General features: G+C 37.4%; 1 protein-coding gene across 3 annotated transcripts in view; it reads left to right on the top strand.

The window, feature by feature from the left end:
• fam135a (family with sequence similarity 135 member A) overlaps nt 1–12,789 on the top strand; it is a 29,022-nt gene extending 16,233 nt beyond the window's left edge. For 2 of the 3 annotated variants that reach the window (XM_081351508.1, XM_081351507.1), the window contains 14 exons: nt 1,509–1,662; nt 3,451–3,528; nt 3,926–3,975; nt 4,873–5,031; nt 5,209–5,282; nt 5,380–5,534; nt 6,140–7,934; nt 8,872–9,032; nt 9,117–9,208; nt 9,449–9,546; nt 10,145–10,296; nt 10,402–10,512; nt 10,597–10,710; nt 11,591–12,789. In XM_081351508.1, coding sequence (XP_081207634.1) covers nt 1,509–1,662; nt 3,451–3,528; nt 3,926–3,975; nt 4,873–5,031; nt 5,209–5,282; nt 5,380–5,534; nt 6,140–7,934; nt 8,872–9,032; nt 9,117–9,208; nt 9,449–9,546; nt 10,145–10,296; nt 10,402–10,512; nt 10,597–10,710; nt 11,591–11,796 — 3,399 coding nt within the window. In that variant the 3' untranslated portion in view covers nt 11,797–12,789. The remainder of the gene's footprint in view (nt 1–1,508; nt 1,663–3,450; nt 3,529–3,925; nt 3,976–4,872; nt 5,032–5,208; nt 5,283–5,379; nt 5,535–6,139; nt 7,935–8,871; nt 9,033–9,116; nt 9,209–9,448; nt 9,547–10,144; nt 10,297–10,401; nt 10,513–10,596; nt 10,711–11,590) is intronic. The other variant, XM_081351509.1, reaches the window with a different exon arrangement.
• Nucleotides 12,790–13,782: the final 993 nt, after the last annotated feature.

The raw sequence follows: 13,782 nt of genomic DNA, 5'->3' as shown, positions 1-13,782 counted from the left end.
CTTGTCTGTTCTAGAAAGGATGCAGCAAAGATATTTAATGCTAATGTATGAGGCATAGGCCTACGCTGAGTTTCATTCATTTACGATGAGATGCGCTCTAGTTCACAATGAAATGCAATGCAAGTGAACGCGGCGCGCCCGCGCCTGCATGTCGCGGTTATTATATTGTCTACTATGTTTTCTTTTTATTTATTAAATAGGCTACATGAAATTGGTTGATGAAACATTTATTAAAATTAAGATACAATTTGTACAAAACGAAATTCGTTTTAAAGAAAGGCTTTCTACAAAGCAAAACTTAATGAAGTGGTAAAAATCATGTCTGATGATTTACAAAACTTCATTAAGTGGTAAAAACCATGTCTCCCGAAATATTGCGCATCTTATGATCCAATCTTTTATTACAATTGTTTTTTGAGCTAAAATGTAATACACATCATATATACACACACTGTTTATGTTTCGTTTATCAAACATGTTTGGGGCCAGTCAAGGGCTAAACTGCACGATCACGGTAATGATACATTTGTTATTATTGCAAATGTTTATTGCTAATGTTTATTATTGCAAATGTTTTTCCTTTGTTTAATAAATCTCATAATGATGGCACATCACTAGATCATAGTCGTAGCTTTTATTTCTATCTCAAATGATTGGCGGTATAGGGGGTAGGCTACTTGGCAAAGAATCAAATACAGTTGGAAACGACGTAGATCACTAATAACACAGACTGTTAACAATTGTTTTTAATTAGTATTTAAACATTCTCTATGATAAAAAAATGTTTGTAAAAAATATTTTAATAACACGGTTTTGGCGGTTATAGAGTTCTAATGACGGTGTTCAACTATAACCGTCGGTCTCACGGTTATATACTAACCGTCACACCCCTACTCTGGCGTTCTCAAAATAAAGCTTGCGTCACTTCAGAGTTCCTACTGGCGGTGCGAATGCATCGGGAAAAGGTTCCAATGGGAACCATTAGTTCTCGGGGAACCAGCCTGGTGGTTAGTTCCGGTGTGAAAGCCCCTATTGTAGCATTTTTCAGCCGAACGAACTCTAGTGCGATTCAACCGAACTAAATGAGACAGGTGTGAAAGCACCCAAAAACACTTTGCTGACGTTGCATTTAGAAAGCAAAGAACAGACGCAGTGATTTTCTCATGATATCAGTGAGAGCTTCAATGCTATCCATAAATAGACATCATTATGTAACTAAAAGTCTTGAGCTGTTGCTGTGCAGTTAATGAGATGATGTGATTTTTACATTACAACAAATCTCTTGAGACCCTAGTCACATTAAGCTGCCATTAAGGTGCCTGTCAGACCATAGTGAGCTCTAGAGTTCACTAAAACTTCATTCCTTCATTGAATAGAAAACCCATCTCAAATGTAATAGATTGAATCTCTAAGTGGAGCTGGCTTTGAGCACAGTGCAAAAACTCTTAATGCTTCTTCTTTTCATACAACGTTCAGTGATGCATAAAGCTCTCTTTTATGATTTGCAGGGCAAAACCTTCCTGGTATCGGATCAGTGCCTACAGCATGCCTTCAGCCTTCACCAGAACATGTGTGCCAGCTTGCTGCAGGCGTATCAGGGCCTGTTCTGTTATTTAACCTCCCTGACCAAGAATCTGCCCGCATCCCAGCGATTGGAGCTAGGTATGTAGTCCCATCAGAACTGAAAGAATGAAATTCTGGTTTCCAACCTGAGTTGGAAGACTGAAATGATATATTTTACATTTTTATACTGCACTTCAATCATTGACCCTGAATAAGGCATTTTGGTAACTAATTGACATGTTTTGCTTAAATATTTCAGAATGGTGTTATTTTAACCAAGCTTTCATTACTAAACCCAGTTTAACCACTGAGCTTCAGTATGTTTATGTGCGTGAGCAATATACACTGCCGTCCAAAAGTGTATTCACTTTATTCAGCTAGGATGCATTAAATTGATCAAAAGTGACAGTAAATACATTTACATTGTTACAATTTTTTTTTATTTTGAATAAAAACTTTTATTTGAACTTTCTGTTAAAGACTTTTTCATGGTTTACACAAAAATATTAACCAGCACTGTTACATGTGGAACTGTTTTCAACAATAATAATAAGTAATTTTTGGTATCACAGGATGGAAGCTTGTTTCTGCAACTAATTAATTGCATCTTTTTATCTCACAATTTTGACTTTTTTTTTTCTCAGAATTGCGTTATATAAACTCGCAATTGCGAGTTATACATTCAGAATTGCTGAGAGAAAAAAATCAGTCTTGGACATTATAACTCACAATTGCAAATTTATTATATCTCACAATTCTGAAAAAAGACGACAGAATTGTGAGATGTAAACTCGGAAAAAATGAGAATTGCTAGAAAAAAGTGCAATTATCTTTTAATTGTTTTATTCCATGGTGGAAATAAGCTTCTATAATCACAGGAATAAATTACATTTTTAAAAATGTATTAATATAGAAAAGTTATTTAAACTTTTTAATAATATTTCTCAGTATTATTGTTTTTACTTTATTTTTGATCAAATAAATGCAGCCTTGGTGAGCATTGAAAAATATTACTGACCTGAACATTGGAACAGAACACCAGAAGAAATTTGTCTAGTAATTTGTACATGTATTTGAATGAAGTTGGAAAAAAAAATTCTAGCGTCATATATCATTTTCTCCACGGAACCCTTGGAAGCACCTTCAGAGAAGCTTGTTGACCCCGGGACTAATTTTCTTCAGGAGTTTTGGAATCATTGCTCCATAATATTTGTATATTGTGATATATTCAATTTTGTTTAATTATATGTGATTATATTTATTATAATTCAACTTTTATATACTGCAGTTTAATTTTGTTTTATTATATGTGATTATATTTAAACTTGTATATGCTAAAGTTTTTTTAACATATTTTTTGCTTATTGTCTACCCCTACTGTCTATATATATTTTATGTTTTTGTTTTATATGCATTGTATTATTTTCCTTCACATATTAATTTTTATTTTAAATCTCATCAGAGCCCATCACTGAATACTCACTCACTTATGCTAATGCATCCACTCACTTCTTAGAAACTAAAGAAGAGCTGCTGTTCTGGACATTTACCTTTTAATGTCTTATTTACCAGCATATTGTTAGAGTGTTTCTAATAAGCCTTGTCCCTCAATTGTGCCTCTGCCCTCTTTCTTATGTATGTATCAGCAAGCAGATCCTTTTATCTCCCTTTTTTGTTTTTGTCTTTAATACAAATTCCTTCAGAACTTTCACTGTAAACTCTCACTCACTCACTCACTCAAAGCTAAACTACTCACCCTTGGCTGCTCCTGACTGAATGCATCTAGCGACTGAACTTGCATGTATTTAAGGGTTAATTTTAAGCTCAAACAGCAAAAGGGGTGAGTGGAAGTTTTAAACGTGCCTATATGTGCAATCCCACCACTAGCCAAGCCCAGCATGCAGGTCCTTTATGAACGAGTTCTCAGAAGACCTTACCCTCGAGACCAAAGGCACGTCTACATAGGTATGTCCCTCCAAAACCGAACCTCAGCTCCACACGCCTCTTGCCTTTCATTTGTGTCTTTTTTTAGCTCTATTTCTTTCTTCTGTTCCCCCTAACTTGGACGTTTGTCAATGACGAGTGTCCTTCAGTGAGGGAGTTCTTAGCTCAGCTTAGTTCGTTTTTTCCTTTAGCAGTATCTCAGATCTCAGGCTGACTTTGGATCAGTCTAAATGCTTGAACATTGCTGGTATTCTCTGTCCTCTGACTCCTACTTCCTGTGCTGTTGTTCCTCTAGCTCCCTCTCATGTGCTGCCAATCACAGGCTCTTCAGACAGACCCTTGTCTCTCATTCACTCCATACTGCTGCTGTAGAAACAACATTTTCACTCGACTGTCTTTTCTTTTCTTTTTTTTTTAGAAAAACTTGATGTTGAGGTCCGACTTAATGAGCTTTGTGAACAAGTCAAGGTATGTCATGATTATCAAGTGAGGTCAGTATAATAGTTTAATACTTATATATGACAAAAGAAAGCTTATATTTATATATTCTGTTTTACATTATTTACATGCGAAGAAACACGGAGTTGTCAAAAATACCTAGGCCCCCTAGTGGGCCCAGGACCCCCTGGTTACCACTGTTTTAAATAATTTAATTACATATCATGAACTTTGCAAAAATAAAAACCATGAATTATGCAAAAATAGCCATTACAACTTTTCTTGTATAGTTTTTGTTGAATTGCCAGCTAAAATAAATACATTGTGAGATATACCATTACTGTAATATAAAATTACTTGTACCTAGGGATGCACAATATATCAGCCGATATATGATCGTTTTTAATGTTATCGTTATTGGCCCGATAAGAAAATTTGGCCGATATATTAAAGCCAATAAATAAGGAATAAATAATAAATTAATTTCCTTCAGCTGAGACACTTCAGATGTGCACTGTTCACCATGATGGTTTTGAATTGCTTGAAATATGTTTGGAATCCCTTCAAAAAAGGAAAATACAGTTAAGTAAAAGTCATATAGGCTACATAAAATAATGTGAACATTATAATTGTGTGCTTGGGACATGACTTTTAATGGTGAGACTTTTGTTTTTGTAATCAGGCTCTCAAAAATTATATACAAATTTGGATTTAGATTTATTGGCCAATATATCAGTTATCGTCTTTCAAATATAAATAATTATCATATCGGCCAAACTTTTCATATCGGTGCATCCCTACTTGTATCATATGTTAAGGTCAGTCATACATCCCTTTGGCTTGACTGGTGCCTCATGATGGTTTACTGGGTTTACTGCACTTTTTTTAAATATATATGTATATATATTTGTGTATGGATTCTTGCAGCAGAGGGCAGAGAGCCCAGATGAGTTGGCTGAACTGGTGAACATGAATTTGGCGCAGCTGTGCTCTCTGCTTATGGCATTGTGGGGGAATTTTCTGGAAGTGGTGTCACTGAATGAGCGCGTCTCTGCGCTGTTGGCCCAGGAGCACCACACACTACGGGTGAGCTCTGAGATTACTTCTACCATATTTGCATACTTGCATATTTATGCATTGCATTTGCATTATATTCTGACACATTTTATGACACGAAGATGCATGAAATTGTTGTTGCATTGTAAGAAGTGTCTGTACAGAGTATATTTTTGGCTTTACTTATCTTGTATTTATAATTTTTAGGTGCAAAGATTTGCAGAAGCTTTCTTTTGTCTTGAACACCCAAGACAGAGTGCGCTGGCCTACCAGGAACTGCAGTATGTCTTAAAATATCATTACTGTAATGTAGTTATTTAGCATGAAGTGTACATGTCAGTTCTCATGATAATTCAAATGAACTTCTGTATTCAACAGTGCTCACAGTCACCAACAGATGACCACAGCTATTAAGAACTCTTCCTACTTCCTGTCCTTACCCCCTCTTCCTGCTGAATGTGCTGATCTGGATGGGGATGTGAACTCCCTACCAATCATCTTTGAGGACAGATATTTGGAATCCATTACTGAAGGTATGTTTAATGGCACTCCTTGATCGATTATCATATTAGCCATCAGCTCGTAAGAAAAAAACACAATGCACAAAATTGATTTTGCTTTTAAAGCGAAAAAGTTTTTTTTTAATTAATTTTTTAATTAATTTTGGACTTTTTTGTGGGACTTTTGTATCTGTCCTGCTTCTGCAAGGCATAGTTTAGCTTCAAACTACCTGGCTAGATGTTTCTAGTAATCCTGAAGACCTTGTTTAGCTGTGTTTAATTGGGGTTGTAGCTAAATTCTGCAGGACCTTGTCCCTCCATGAGCAGGAATAGACCCCTGAACTAAAGGGTATAAACGAAGGGTAAAAAGGATGAGACCTTTATTTCAAATCCATTTTATGTTAGTTCATGATTTCTTTAGAATACACTGGCTGTGGCATAGTGGTTAAAGATATATTTGGTAATGAAAAGCTTAAAGTTTCAGAACCTTCATGGGGCATTTCAGGAATTATCAGCATTATGTCCTTATTCTCAAATTGCACCAGTGGAACAGTCCCTGTATTATATGTACTGTAGTCATTTTGGATTAATATATCTGCCAAAGTCTACTTGCTTACTATATTGTTATTACCCTGAAGATCGTGATGGTCCATGGCTTGGTCTCCACAACACCAGAAGTGGCTCTATGTCCACTAAAGCAGAAAGGTCCAACTCAAAAGACTGCATTGCTAGTGGATTGGGAGCCCTTGGTCCATGCCCAGATAAGCAGCAAGCTGCCCTCGCCACCGCTTGGCCTGAACAAAATGAGCCTCCCCTCAAATCCAAAGCCAAATCCATCAAGCTGAAAAAGAATGCCAAGACTGAAAATTCAAAGAAGCTGATCAGGCAGACCTCGAAAGACTCTGTGGTCCTCACAGGCTACAAGAACTTGAAGGTTCCTCGTGGGGAACCGACCACCAAGTCCAAAGAAGTTGATGCTCAGTGCAATCCGAAAGATGATCTAGATGATATAGGCAAATGCATCCTCCAAAATGAAACCGCAAGCACGCATTGTGCTAAAGACTGCACCACAAGCGAAATTCAAGGTAACGTCGGTGTCCAGAGCGACAGCTTTTCCAATCTTTCAAGTTTGCAAATGCAGGCTAGGCCCCAGGCAGGTACTGGAGCAGAAGCCGCACAGAGTGCAGCTGCCAGAGTTGATTTGACACATCCACCTGCTGGGCTCAGACATATTGATGTTAAACCAAGCGACAAGGACCCCTACCAGGGCGATAAGGTCACCATTCTCTTACCGCACCACTCAGATCCAACCGCCAGGAGGGATGTTCCAGAGATCACACAGACCGATTTCTCAGAGTTCAAGAGTCGAGTTGGGGATGGCGCCACGTTCGTCGGAGCTTGTGGAGCTGCACTGAGGAGTGATTGTGTTCCTCAAGCCTCCTCCAGGCTCTCAGACTCCGGAATCGAGAGTGAGCCCAGCTCTGTGACACAGCTAGCACCGTTTTCCCCTTCTCCTTTTGCTGCTTCTGGCCTCGAGACACCTACAGAGCTTATTCCACAGAGCACCCACCAGAGGCCACCTCCGCTCAGCCCTGCCTCCAGAGGAACCACCGCATTGGAGGGCCTCAATCCAGAGAGCACCAGCGGCATCAGTGGAGTCCAGTCTTCCCTTACCTCCATTAACTCCCTCCCCTCGGATGATGAGGTGGAGACAGAGGACACTAGCAGAAAGTCTAGCATCCTGGTGCAGGAACAGAGTCTCATCTTTTCAGGAGAATCTCACAGCCTCCTGCAATCGAGCTCTAGAGTTTTGGCTCAACAGAAACCCTCCATCAGTCATGGAGATGGGCCTGTGTCTCACGATGAGCACTCTGCTCTCCAGTCCTGCTGTGAAACTTCTGCTCCTGACAGGCCGACGGGATCCACCGAGACAGAATTTCCAAGTGGTGTAGGTCTGGGGCCAGAAACATGTAGTGAGCCTCAGACGGCCGTCCAGTCCAGTACATCAGTCACTAGCAGCACGGACCTGGTGAAGAAAGGCTTTGTGGAGAACTACTTCGGCTCTCGCTCTAGCACTGATATATCTGAGATCAGCCCATTGGAGACTGCAGCCGTGACGCTGGGGATTCAGACTTGCCCCAATGCCAATGATGAAGAGGAGGAGGAGGAGGAGCAGGAAAGTGAAATGATTGAGAACGGTTACTATGAGGAGACAGACGGGCTGGTTTATGTTAATGGACTCCCAGGGGAGGAAGGGAGGTGTGAGGATGGGGGAGCAGAGGGAAAAACCCTTTTTTATGATCACCTGGGTTTGGAACAGCTCCAGGAAACATACATTCCCTCAGCCGGCCTGCAGACACGGCCTCCTGGACCAGCTCCAACCAGCAACGACATGTGCTGGTACAAGAGTGCCCCTACTGCTCAGATGACAGCGTGAGTTTTCTTTTTTCCCTTCCCCTTTATTTTTGCAGTTTGCCATGCACAAGGAACAAAAGAAAAAAATGATTGCCGTGTTTACTTTCTTTAAACATGATTCTCTTTTTTATGCGTGATTCATCAGTGTTCAAAAATTTGTGACTGATTTAAATTTTTTTTTTTAAATAAATCTCTTATTCTCAGTTTCTCAGTTTTCCATTTTAATACATTTTAAAATGTAATGTATTCCCGTGATGACTGAATTCCCAGTATTTAGTGTCACATGGTCCTTCAGAAATCATTCTAATATGCTGATTTGGTGGTCAAGAAGCATTTCTTATTATTAATGTTGAAAACAGTTGTAATTATTTTTTCTATGAACATTTTTTTACTTTTTTTATTTGTGTGAACAAGTTTTTTAAAACTCAGCATTTAAAAAAAAAAGAAAACCCTTTGTAACATTATAAATGTCTTTTATTGCCTTTTGATTCATTTAATGCATCCTTGCTGAATAAATGTATTAATGTAATTTTTGAACCCCAGTGTACAAAAAGATCTTTGTCTTAATAATCTTTCATCAAAATTCAATGACTTGATCCGCCTCTAAAACTTTCATTTCCTGACAGATGTAATCTAGGTCACACTAGGTGTATTGTATTAATATTAATGTTGACCAGTAGCCATATAGCTATTTTTGACATTGTTTTAGGCTACTCTTATTAATTTAATGCAAATTAATATTATTTACAATAGTAATGGCAAATTTGAGAAATCAACTGCTGTCGAAATCGACTGCTGTTTCACATTAAGTTTGGTTTCTGGTAATCCAAGATATTTTTTGGAAGTACATTAAAAGCAGAAGCATTAAAACCAAGGAGTTCATGTTTTTTTTGCATAATACTTAGAAACTGTGGATTGCAGATGCATGAGCTAATACCAGTGTGTGAATCTTTAGGTTTGTCCAAGCAAAAGAGGAGTTGAAGCAACTAAAGTTGCCAGGGTTCCTGTACAGTGATGTGGCAGATCTGGCGTCCACTGTGCCATATTTCAGCATGGATGAAGATGAAAACTGTGATGAGGGCATACACCTCATAGTGTGTGTACATGGTCTGGATGGTAAGCAGTCACACTCTTCTGTTTCTTTCAATTGGATAAGTCCACATTCACAGATTCACATTGATTTATAAACCTTTTCTTTAGGTAACAGTGCAGATCTGCGTCTAGTGAAGACTTATCTGGAGCTTGGTTTACCTGGTGCTCGTATAGATTTCCTAATGTCAGAGCGCAATCAGGTAAAACGTCCCATCAACGCACTGGGTTTGATGGGCAGTTTAGAGAATTGATAAAGTTCATAAAGATGTACTTTTAATACGTACGTTTTAAAAGTATAAAGTATATGTAAAATCACTGGACATGCATTTAAACAAGAAAAACCTCAGTTGGCTTGGAAAAGAAATTGAACATTAGAAACAGTGTTAAAATTTGATATGTTTTGAAACTTTAACCTTGATTTTCTTGTGTTTTTATTCAAGAATGACACATTTGCAGATTTTGAGTCAATGACAGACAGACTTTTGGATGAAATAGTCCAGTACATACAAATCTACAACCTCACAGTTTCCAAGATAAGGTAAGAACTTTTCCTCAAATGCAAATATACAAGAAAGTTAAGCTCAGATATGAGAAAATCACAGTATTTTTAAAGATCTACAAGCATGATTTAAACATCAAGATTTTTTTTTCCCTTTCCCTAGTTTCGTAAAAAAAAAATCAATGACTTTGTCCAGTGTTTGTCAACTTTTTTTATTATTATTAAGGAGCCATATTGATTGATTTACTTTTTTATACCTTTTTTAGGGCATTTTTAGCATGTAAAGTATTTATTTAAAGTATTCACATTGAATCATTACTAGACTAAAAAATTCACCTCAGGGCCAATTTTTAAAGACCTGAATTTTTTACCCTGGCCCTGTCCTGAATCAATGTGCATCATGTGTACATTCTGGCCTTATAGAGGTCGCACTTGAGTATGATTTTGCACTATAAAGTGACAAATGAGACCCTGGGGTCTTGTGAGTTTTAACAGACATGGAGGTCAATCCAAGTGTGCCATTTTGCACATTAATAATTTGACCTTGTTGATTGCTTAGACAAGCCCATATTTTTAAACTCTGAACTAAAACGCATCCAGCCTTAGGGTAACAGAATCATTGTGTTGTCCTTCTCAGTTTTGTGGGTCACTCTCTGGGAAATCTGATCGTGCGCTCTGTGCTGACGCGTCCCAGGTTTAAGTGTTATCTTAGCAGACTCCACACGTTTCTGTCTCTGTCTGGACCTCATCTTGGCACGCTGTACAACAGCTCGGCCCTCGTCAATACCGGTAACTTACGGTCATAAACTCAGCAGATTTCTGAAGACGGTAATTTATGAGCCACTCTACGTTAAACTGTATTAAGGAACCACTATAATTTTTCCTCTGTGTCAGGGTTGTGGTTTATGCAGAAGTGGAAGAAATCTGGCTCTCTGCTGCAGCTGACCTGTCGTGACCACTCGGACCCACGCCAGACCTTTCTCTACAAGTTAAGCAAGAAAGCAGGTGAAGTGTCATGTCATTCTGGTTTCACAAAGCCAATGTTAATTTGGATTTCTCCATATCCAATCCTTTTAAACTCTGTTTCAGGTCTTCAGTTTTTTAAGAACGTGGTGTTGGTGGGGTCCCTTCAGGACCGTTACGTCCCTTATCACTCTGCCCGAATCGAGATGTGCAAAACAGCCTTAAAGGACAAACAGACTGGTGAGAATTAAAGAAACGGTTCCAAAACTATATATGCAAAAAATATATATTTTTACATTATTTATTGGCCCTCATGTCCAGTATCAATTTGACTGCCATTCAACCAATTTTAGGGTCGATAGATAGATAGATAGATAGATAGATAGATAGATAGATAGATAGATAGATAGATAGATAGATAGATAGATAGATAGATAGATAGATAGATAGATAGATAGATAGATAGATAGATAGATAGATAGATAGATAGATAGATAGATAAATAATTTTATTCATGCATCAAATTGGTCAAAAGTGATAGTAAAGACCTTTATTTAAAATGTAACTTTTTTGCATTATATGCATGTATGTTATTTGGCATATAGAAAAATGTACGTGTACGTGTACATTTTGTGCTAAAATTTAATCAAATTTGATCGCAAAAATAATGTTACAAAAGATTTCTATTTAAAATGAATGCTGTCCTTTTTATTTTTCTATTAATCAATTAATCCTGAAATGCATCACAGTTTCCACAGCACAACTGTTTTCAACGTAGATAATAAGAAATATTTTTTGAGCGCCAAATCAGCATATTATTACGATTTCTGAGGGATCATGTGACACTGCAGACTGGAGTAATGATGCTGACAATTCAGCTTTGACCTCACAGATATAAAATTACATTTAAAAAATATATAAAAATAGAAAAGTTATTTTCATTTTTATTAATTTCACAATATTTATTTTTACTGTATTGCACTACATTTTTTTTTCTTTCGTACTGTATTTTTCTATCAAATAAATGAAGGCTTGGTGAGCTTAAAGGATTTCTTTCAAAATCATTTTAAAAACTTAACAACCTCAAACTTTTGAACTCTCCATCTACTTGTGCGATCAGGTCCAGTGTATGCCGAGATGATCGAGAACCTTCTGCTCCCTGTGCTTCAGAACAAAGACTGTAACCTGGTGCGTTACGATGTCATCCATGCGCTGCCCAACACCGCCAACTCCCTGATTGGCCGGGCAGCCCACATCGCCGTCCTGGACTCTGAGATTTTCCTGGAAAAGTTCTTCCTGGTGGCAGGGCTCAAGTTCTTTCAGTAACCTTGGTAGATCGGAAGCGAATACCTCACTGCAAACAGACATTTTTCAGTTTTTTTCTCACGGTTTTAAATATGCTCTTGGAGGTAAAGCAAAATATATCAGTGTTATTTTTGTTGTTGATTTTATTTCTATTTAGTCTGTTGTGAATGTGGAATTTATCGTTTTTATTTTTCTACTGCAATTTTTTTAATAATTTGAATGTTTTATTCATTATTAGGAAAATCAAACCTCCTTATGGTATTTTTGTTCAGTGTTATTTATGTACAACGTTCATTTTTATCATTTTCGTTTAACAATTCATTCTTATTAAACTTTCTTATGCTGAACTGGAAATGTAGCTGCTAAAAAAGGATGAACTATTTATTCGGGGATGGAGATCCAGGTCATCTTCATGGTGAAAGCACGTTCACTTGAACATTCTGGCATCTAGGGTTGGCTGGCATCCGAACTGCATAAAACATTTTTTTCTATTAAGAAATTGCCATTTGACTACACATTTTTTACAAACCTTTTTTTTATTACAATGTCAAAGGCTTCCTGGACCTGGACGAACGTGATTGTAGCTGAAATGAAGCACCCTTGGACCGCGTGTTGGTTTTATACGATGTCTCTGGTGCCCATTGCATTCTCATGCACAATCTCTCAACCCAGCCTGGCGTTGGGTGGAGGAAACACACGCTTAGCATGCTAGCATTTTCTTTTTATTTCAAGGGATACAGTTAACTAATTAACAGTGGGCCAAGTGTGTGGGATAGACGGTTAGCCAGTTTAAAACAGCACAAATCCTAGTAATCAGATCACATAGTTTTGGGAAAGTATTTATGTACGGTTTCCTATAGAGGAGTTCATTTGATGCTTGTGTGCAAAAATACTTAAAAAAACAAAAAAAAACAAACAAACATTGAATTTATCCTGTTTTTGTTAAAATAGTTTTGTAACATGGACTACACATTTCATTAAATGTATTCGCAATAAATGTTTTTGTCCTCTTTGAATAGAAGCTTTGTTTCATGGATCAAGCCTATTTAAGGAATAGTTCCAAACCTGTGGAAGCTCACTTCCATAATAGTATGTAGGTATACCCTCATATCTCACAAATATAACTTTATTTCTCTCAATTAATCCCTCCTTTTTCCTTTTATTTTTTTTTACTCTATTATTAGGTAACAATACAATGCAACTTTTGGCCCCAAACAAAACTAAACGGCATGCATTTTGCGGAAGAACATTGTTTTGGTTGTGCTTTGGCTCTGTGACTGCGGATGAATATGGTTCTCTCTCATAACTAAAAAACAGATTATACTACTGATCATAAAACATTCACTACTAGGCTTACGAGACATAACCAGTTTAGATGAAAAGGATCTGAAGATTTTACTGTAGCTTTACCCATTAATAGACACGTACTTCCTGCGCTACAACAACCCATAATGAAATGACCCTTCACAATAGATAATGTTTTACAATAAACTCTGTTAGAAAGCTACTATGGTAATCTATCTGTTCAGTAAAATACCACAGATCTTGCCATCTCCAAAAAGTCAAGCATGTCACGTTATCTTTGCAAACAGAATCTCTGCAGTTTTTTTTTCTTTTTCTTTTTTCTTTCAGGTGATTCCCTATTCCCTGAATTCGAGATTTAGCTGCTCCATGTGAACCTTTCTCGCTCGTTGTGACAAGTTAACTAACCTCTGCCACTACCACACAATACACTAGGGGTGGACCGGTACACAGAAGTCACGGTTCGGTTCATACCTCGGTTTCATACATCACGGTTCGGTACAATGGAGGGAAACGCAAAACAAAAATGCAGAAGGCTTGTGCATGTCTCAGGCTGTACCACCAAAGGAAAATAAATTACTTAAGCCTTGTGTTTTTTTAAATAAGTTTTATTAATAAAGTAAAGGCATAGAACTAGTTTATTTGTAGTGAACTGACAATAGTTTTATATAATTAGTTTATTAATTAAATTAATAAAAAGACAAA

The sequence above is a fragment of the Scardinius erythrophthalmus genome, assembly GCF_964197995.2.
Source record: "Scardinius erythrophthalmus genome assembly, chromosome: 21".
NCBI classification, from domain to species: domain Eukaryota; kingdom Metazoa; phylum Chordata; class Actinopteri; order Cypriniformes; family Leuciscidae; genus Scardinius; species Scardinius erythrophthalmus.
Note: the sequence above shows the minus strand (reverse complement) of the source record. Positions and strands in the feature narration are given on the sequence as shown.